This window comes from Brassica oleracea, chromosome C2 (assembly GCF_000695525.1).
Source record: "Brassica oleracea var. oleracea cultivar TO1000 chromosome C2, BOL, whole genome shotgun sequence".
In the NCBI taxonomy this organism is placed as follows: Eukaryota; Viridiplantae; Streptophyta; class Magnoliopsida; order Brassicales; family Brassicaceae; genus Brassica; species Brassica oleracea.
The window spans coordinates 20,340,946-20,349,582 of record NC_027749.1 but is presented as its reverse complement, the minus strand read 5'-3'; the positions used below and the strand labels follow the sequence as shown (position 1 = coordinate 20,349,582).

Below are 8,637 nucleotides of genomic sequence, written 5' to 3'. Positions count from 1 at the left end.
TCTATTACTTTTAAAATGATCAAGGGTAATTTACAATGAAGAAACAACTTGAGCATTGTAGGCTCGATTACTAGGACTCTCTAAAAGTCATAAAATGACATAAGGAAATAAATAAAATTGAAATAAAAAAACTTGGATGAGAAGGCTTTGATGGCTCCTTAAAAACTAGACGTTAACTCGATTTGAGCCTTCAAAAGGGGAAACTTGGATGACCTTGTATCTGGAAAACTTCTGAATGATTCCACGGTTTAGGGGTCTCCCTGATATGATCCTGAAGCGCCTTGATGGATAATATGGCCGTTGATCTTGAGAGATAACTTGAAAAAACTCCTTTAAGGCATTAAGAGTACATGCTGCCAAATATGGAAGGTTGGTGTAAATGAAGATCCGCCTGATCCCTTGGGTGCAGGTGCAGCTAAGGTTGTCTGGGATGTCTTCTGGATGGTTGATATAATCTCCTGGATTCCATCGATAACTCTGGGTCGAACCAAATTGAATTGGTTGGAGACTTTCCATAAACAATGTCGGTTTGGTCGGTTTTGTGAAATTGATTGCATCTTGGTATTTTATTGACCAATTCTTCTGATTTTGGTCTTCCTGTAAAGATAGTAAATCCATCTTGAAGCCATGATTGATTCTGAAGAAGGCTGCTTCATGGTTGGGCTGAAATCCACTTCTAAGGGCTGATACTCGCAACTAGACGGGCTGGAAAACCTCCAGTTTGTAAAATCCATAACTTTCTGTTCTGTGAAGATTTTCTTTAAATTTCAAGCCTCAATGACTCCTTGATGAGTTATCCCTTTTGCAAAATTGTTTTCATAGACAAAATCCTTCTGGTTGCCGAGATAGGCTCCGTGGACTGAACGTATGTTGCTGGTGTCTTCTAGGTGGCCGGTTTGGGAGGTTCGGTGAGACTCTGGTTGAACCACGGATTTCATGACTACATCATATATGAACTTATGGATCTAGGTTCATGATCAGATGTAACATCTATAACAATTTGATGCAACACATTTGACACAAACCGAGTTGGTATATTGTACTTGATGCAACATACATCGCCTAGATGCAATATCCAGATTCAAAGCACATTAATGAATCTCTATTGTAACTTCAATCTTCCCAAAATAGAGGTACAAGATGAATCAAATGCACCTTACAGTGTTAGATGTACCAGATACACTCCTCCTCAACACCAGATGTACTAGATACGCTCACTAGCGCCATATGTACTAGATTCACTCTCTTTGGTTCAGATGTCCTTTCGGACTAGATATTCCAACGGACCAGAAGTACTTTCGGACCAGATGTTCTTTCGGGATAGATTTTCTTTTAGATCAGATATATTTTCGGGTCAGATCCCCTTTAAAACCAGACTAACATGTTGAGATGTTTAACAAGTCTAAACAATACTTAAATTTATTGTGATAAACCGACTTATTGAACATGTCAACATGATTATCTGCAATTTCTACTTTTTTCATTTCAATTTACTTCTCATTTCTCAAAAAGTGATACCTCAATATGCTTGGCTCTCTCGTGATAATTATGATCATTGGCTAAATATATAGTGAACCATCGTAAAACGCAAGAGCCTGATCGTGTGTTGTGTTTTAATAAAGCACTACATGATAACCCACGTGCATGCGCAGAGTGAGTTTTTTGAACTAATATTTATTCATTAAGTGGTTTTAACATTTTGTAGCACTACAATCTTTATCGATTGTAAAATGACGAATACAAATATTGGTCAATTAAGTGTATCATCATTGTTGAAGAGTTAACATATTACAATTCATTTTAATTATTTTTAAGATTTCATATGCACAAAAGGAAATTAAGTTTTGCAACTGACAAAACCAGATAGGTAATATCGATTGTAAAATGACGAAAGCGGATTAGGTTTTCTGATCTCGATTTGTATACTATTGACTCTCTGTAAGTGATTTCATTTTCTACCTCTATAAAACAGTGTTTTCGTTCTTGTTTTTGTTTCATTGATATGAGTTTCATTTCTTTTTTTAATAACTTCTATGAATTCAGTGAATTACATAAGTGTCAATTCAAAAAGATGGACATCTGTAAAAATTAGTTCCACTCAAGATACATATTTAAGATTCAAATTTTTGAAGAAAATCACCGGCAAAATCTATTAACATGTTAGTATTCAAATCTAATATATCAAGTTGTTATAGAATATAAGTGCAGAATCAAAATATAAATGTATGTCTCATATATATTCACCAGTTCGGTCTAAAAATCATTTAATTCTAGAACAACAAAACAAATTACTTATTTTATTAACAAACGCTTTTGAGGTAGAGTTACTTAAGAATATACCGATAAAAAAAATAATATATATATATATATATATATAGTGCTTACAATATTAAAAATCACTTCGATTTGAAGAAATGTATTTCTGGAATTGTCAAAATCAAATTGTATATTAGAAATCACCTATTTAAAAAATAATTTGTATACATAAAAGTATATACATTAGGGTAAGCACATAAATCAAAAGAAAAATTCTAAAAATACCACATTCATATACCGTTTTTCATGTATATCTTAACCACTTTTACCCTCATTTTAAAAAAGGGAAAAATACATTTATAACCCTAGTGTTAACTAATTTAGACTTAGGGTTTAGAGTGTAGCAGTAGGGCAAGGTTTTTGGAATGTGGAGTTTAGGGTTCTAATAAATATATAAATAAATAGAAAATTGTGTAAGAGATCAAAGAAGATATGCAATAGAAAATGAAATATTGGGGAAGAGAAAAAGAGACATGAGAAAAAGACATAGTTAGAGATAGTTCGGGGAAGGGTAGTAAGAGAGAGAGAGATAAGATAGTTTTGGTAGGGATAATGTTGGGATTTAGAAATGTCAATAGTGTTTAGGATACTTACCAAAATATGAGTTTTTCTAGGTATATGTGGCATAATTTCTCTATAATTAAATTTTAGTGATATTGACATAGATATATGTAGTATATTTTAATGTAAATATTTATTGTTGACACTTTTTACTCATATGATTTTATTAACATTTAAATATTTGTTGTATCAAAAATTTAAACTGTTCATCACAAAACTTTTAATGTGAAATTTTTCAATGCAAATTTCAAAATTAAAATATTAATATCTCAATAATTTTTCACCGCAAATTTTGAAATTAACATTTTTTATTTTTAATATAGTGTATAATTTAATTTAAATTATATTAATATTTATATATATATATATATAATATGAATATCTATTAATGAGAATTCATATTCATACGATTTATGATCATTTGTATTTTGCTTAAACAAAAAAAGTTAAATCATTGATCACAAAATTTTCCAATGTGGGAGTTTTACCATTTTTAGTAATTTATAGTTGTTTTAAAAATTCAAAATTTAACATATAAGAAAAAAATGTAATTTTTTATTATATGTTTAATGTGATTGTTTAATTTCTTTTATTAATATAAAATTAAACAAAAAAAGATACAAAATTGTTTTCAAATATGTATTATTCATAGTCATTAATTGTCATATATATGTTAATCATATTAGGTAATTCCATAGTTTTTATTTAAAGAAAGAAATAATATTCTTTTGTACACTTCTAATCAATTTGATAGTTAGTTTAATAAAAATTATAATATATATTTATATAGACACACTTATTTTTATAAGGATTCTAAAAATTATTCTAGTGTTAACAAGTGACTGTGACTACGAAAACATGTTGTAATATTGGATGATCATATAATTGGGGATTTGATCTACACAAACTCTTATGATAAGATTTTTCCGTGACCACATATTCGTTGGGCCACAAAACTATGCATGATATTTTTCAAACGAACAAAAGATCTCCACTCTTCTAACACGTGCTCACTTATTCCCAGTGTTCTAAAATACGGTCTAGACGCCCGCGTTTAGGCGCTATACGTTAGCCAACTCCATACTGTTTTTATGTTATATAGTGTTTTATGTAGATTTATATAATTCGGACGAATAATAGTGTTTAGGCGGATATTATGCGGTCTACGCGGACACCTAGACGGATTTTAAGCATTAATATTCAAAAAAGTAAACTATTAATATTATTATTATATTTTATTAATGTTATTATTTATATTGCCTTTACTTATTTTATGTATTTATATGACTGCAGATATTAGTATAATTTGTCGAAAATCATTTTAAATTTATCATCTTTATATATTTAAAATGGTTTTAGTTTTTATAATTTAAAGCTATTTATATATGTTAAACTATATACTTATACATAAAAGTGGGTTTAAAATATATTTATGTTCAGTTTTTTCAAAAGTAATATATATATATATATATATTAATCTTATACTTATATTTTGTGTAAAAATATATATCCGTATATACCCCGTTTAGGCATCCGCCTATACGGCTAGGCGCTATACATTCATGAACACTGTTTATTCCTCTATAAGTAGACAAGCTAAAACTCACAAGATAACTCACTCTCCTAAAATCCTAACCATCTATTTTCCCAAGATAAGAAAAAACCATGGCAGAGCCGTCTAGTTTGCTGGGGAAGCTTGAGATAGAAGTGGAGATCAAAGCTTCCGCTGAGAAGTTCCATCACATGTTCGCAGAGAGACCACACCATATCCCGAAAGCAACTCCAGGCCACATTAAGGGATGTGATCTGCACGACGGCGAATGGGGAAAAGTTGGCTCTATCATCGTCTGGAACTACGTTCATGGCAAGTTAAATTTATGCACTATTTGATAAAAACATTTTATTGCTTCAAAACTGAAACTAATTAAGACTCATTTTTAATGAGATATGCAACGATCACTAAAGTGATATTAGACGGTCACCAAACTATACTACCACTGATTACATTTTTCAATAATGAGAGAATTTCAAACAAGAAAACTAATTTTCAAAAAGAAAGAAAAATAAAACTAATTTTCAGAGCAGAAATTAATCTTAATATCCACCAGGGGATGACCACTGTAATACCATCATTTGCATATAATATACATGCTTATGATATGTTTTTAAACTACATTCATGTTGATTCTGAAAAATAAATCTGTGTATATAAATCAAATTTTGAACTAATTGGTACAGATGGAGAGCCAAAGGTGGCGAAGGACATAATAGAAGCTGTGGATCGGGAGAAGAACCTGTTCAAGATGAGGGTTATAGAAGGTGATCTCGTGAAAGAGTACAAGAACTTTGTGTTGACGATCCAGGCGACCCCTAAGCATGACGGGTCCGGAAGTATTGTGCACTGGCTTATTGAGTATGAGAAAATTAGTGAGGAGGTGGCTCACCCTGAGACTCTTGTCCAGCTCCTTACTGAAATGTCTCAAGGGATCGACGAACATCTCTTGACCGAAGAATAGAGGACCCCTCCTCGTATGTGTGTGTGTGTTTGCTCTCGTCTTAAGGATGTTTGCTTCATTACGTATTTGAAATAAATAATGAGCGGTGCCTGAGTTTGTCTAAGAGAATAAGAGATATATGTTGGTGTGACATGCGTGTACGTATGCATATTACAACAGTCGTCAGTTATGTTTGAAGTTCTTAATATGAAACGATGTGTAGTAGGAGTGTAGCTACAAGGCTACTTAAAGTTTATGTATGCTATTACCCTACCCTCCACTTTGGTTATAATATAGAAATTTTTTTTTTTTTTTTTTTTTTAATATATTAATATTTTATCTTATTATTTCCACCTTTCTTCAACTTAATTGTTTTTCTTTCCTAAAACCTTTGAGTTTGGGTGGGGGGAGAGGTCAGGGGGCGGGATAATTAAACCTTGCTAAAACCCTTGTGCAACGAGATAACAAGAAATTCCATCGAGAGGAATACAAATGAACCATATATGATGAAATCTATGTAAAATAACTTTTAACCACATAAGTGGTGACCTGGTTATAATATAAAGGGTTTGGTTACTTTGTGTTATGGATTTAATTCCTTTTATAATAAAAGATTATTCTTTAAATCAACATATGTGTTATCCAAATATTATATAAAAAGTCAATTTTCTCAAATACCACAAAATAGTTTTGATCACAACATAGCGTAGGATAGAAAAATATAACAAAATATCTTTCACTCAAATGTAAAAATAGCTAAACTATCTTTAACATATAACAAATTTAATATAAATAAATATTTTCAAAACATTAAAAAAAAACTATTTAAAAATAAAATAAATTTTGTTACCCCCTAATTTTTCATCCTATACCCGGAAATCTAAATCATAAACCTTAAATTTCAAGGAGCCAAAATTTCAATCCCTAAACTCCACCCCTAGAATCTAAAATTCTAATTCATAAGTATTTAACACTAAGATCTGTTTTAAAATAATTTGAAAGATATACAAAAAGTAATTGAAACATAACCAACGGTGTATTGGGCTAGTGGTTTAATGTGTGGAATAGGTTTCATTGCACCCTTAGTTCATCCAGATCAAGGACCACCCGGCCCTAATACCGATAAGGCGGTGTAAAGAAATTGAAACCTAGTTTTGATATATTTTGAGGAGACATGATGATCTGTTTATAAGTGAGAGGAAAAACCATACGTGCTTGTTTCCCTCTAGATCGCAACTGATTTGTTCCGTCATTTTGCGGGTCTACTTTTTCTTCTTTCCAAAAAAATGTCGAAAAATGAGTGTTAGGAAAACGCTCGACGTTAAAAATGCATGATGGAGTCTAGCCGATCCATTGTACGAAACATATTTATTTACTTTTTTTTGAACATCAATTTCATTATATTTTGCTGATAAGTTTATAAAAATATTTGTTTGTTCACTAATATATTTAGGTATGGGTGTTCGGTTTTCGGTTCGCTACCAGTTCGGTTGTAGTTTTGGTTTTCGGTTCAAGATATATATGAACTGTCAATGAGTTATGAATTTGGGTTTGATTTGTCATTAGTTATTTGGTATTTTTGTTTAGTTAAGTTACAACATGTTCAATAGGTCCAAAAAATGTCACAATAAATTTCAAAAATGACTCTAAATTAATACGATAGATTCATTTATTTTTAGATAGGTCTAACAACTTTTTATAATAAATTTTAAAATAATTTTCTTTTAATAGTATAGATTTTAAATGAATTATTAAAGAAGATATAAACAGATTTAGTTAGTATTTTAATTTTAATATAGGTATATTCCATTTACCAAAATTGTGGTATAGATAATATTCTGTGTAACAATAAATATAGTATCTTCATTCAAAATTTTTTTTAAATTATAATTTATTATATAATGTTAAATTATTAAAATTATATCATTATATTATCATGAAAAAATATAATGGTATTGGACAATCATATAAATGTTTTGGTCTATGTTATAAATGACTAAATATATAAAACTGCCATTATGAAACTTATTATAAAATTATTGTGGTATATGATTGTCAAATATGTATTCTATGTAACGTCATATATATGTATAATTTATATTTTTATAATATATGATAATTTAGTATGATGAAAGATGGACAAAATATGAATTAATTATATTTTGTTATGTTGCACTTAGTGATTCGAAGAGAAGCAAAGACGTCATCTATATTAATTTGATGTCCCATTAAAGTCAGTGGTTAAGACATGTTATAAGAAGAGTTGTGTATTGTTCTTCTAATAACTGAAGGTTTAGTTTTAGTCTAGTTTCGGGAGATGATATCGGTTTATTTTATTAGGCAATGTTGGTTTAGTTAAGTAGACCAGTTGTATTATTTAAGTAGTGATAGGTCCAAAATTTAAGCAGCGTAGTAACGACTTTTAAAAGGTTCAAAATTTAAATGACAACTTTCAACATTAGATAAAATTAGTACGTTAAATTAATAGATTAGATTCCAACATACGCCTGAACTTTATACGAGGCCCAAACTTTGTAGGAGCATCATTCTGGATAATGCCAATGCTAAACTTATATAAGCTAATAATGGTGAGACCTCTTCTGTTGTAGCTAGTAATATAAGAAGCAAGCAAGCTCCATCACAATTGAGAAATATAATTATCCAATGATAAGGCCAAATTTTGAGTGGAGATTCTTGGTGAATCAATTCTCCACATGAGAGTCTTGTATATGAGTACAACAAAGAAACCATTAAATATATATATATATATATATATATATATATATATAAACTATTAAATATTGTAAAGTATAATAGAATATGATAAATTATTGTGTTGTGTCTTAATAACCTACAAGAGAGAAGTATATTGTGTTGTGTTGTGTCTTAATACACAAGACTTAGACATATTTCAACTAGTAATAGAACTTATCCAAATCGTATGATATATATCTAAATTATCTAATCCTTATCTCAATAAGATTTATATAATATTCTTCCATTTGGGTTTCATATATTTCATGGGTTTCATTTCATAATCGGACTTCAACCACCCATAACAGTTGGTTCGCAAAATACAAATCTTGCTCTCTAATATATCTCTAATACTCCCCGCATGATAAACATGGGAATGCAACACACAAATCTGCAATCACAAAGTAGACCATGTATGTCGTGGATACTATGTCGAGGATATAAATCAGTAGGTTCTTCCGAATAAAAACTTCGACTTAGACAAGGTGGGATGAATACTTCAGCTATTCTT

At 30.1% G+C, this 8,637-nt stretch overlaps 1 protein-coding gene across 1 annotated transcript; it reads left to right on the top strand.

The window, feature by feature from the left end:
• Positions 1-4,482: 4,482 nt before the first annotated feature.
• LOC106326829 (MLP-like protein 31) lies at positions 4,483-5,647 on the top strand. Its single transcript, XM_013764763.1, has 2 exons — positions 4,483-4,741; positions 5,116-5,647. Exons 1-2 carry the CDS (start codon positions 4,543-4,545, stop codon positions 5,391-5,393), a joined length of 477 nt encoding a protein of 158 aa, XP_013620217.1. The 5' UTR covers positions 4,483-4,542; the 3' UTR covers positions 5,394-5,647.
• The last annotated feature ends 2,990 nt before the right edge of the window (positions 5,648-8,637 follow it).

Excerpts from the sequence above, each read along its gene's own strand:
- LOC106326829 (XM_013764763.1), top strand. The coding sequence starts at position 4,543 with ATGGCAGAGCCGTCTAGTTTGCTGGGGAAGCTTGAGATAGAAGTGGAG. Across the intron at positions 4,742-5,115 it reads CGTCTGGAACTACGTTCATG|ATGGAGAGCCAAAGGTGGCG; the intron begins GCAAGTTAAATT and ends TAATTGGTACAG.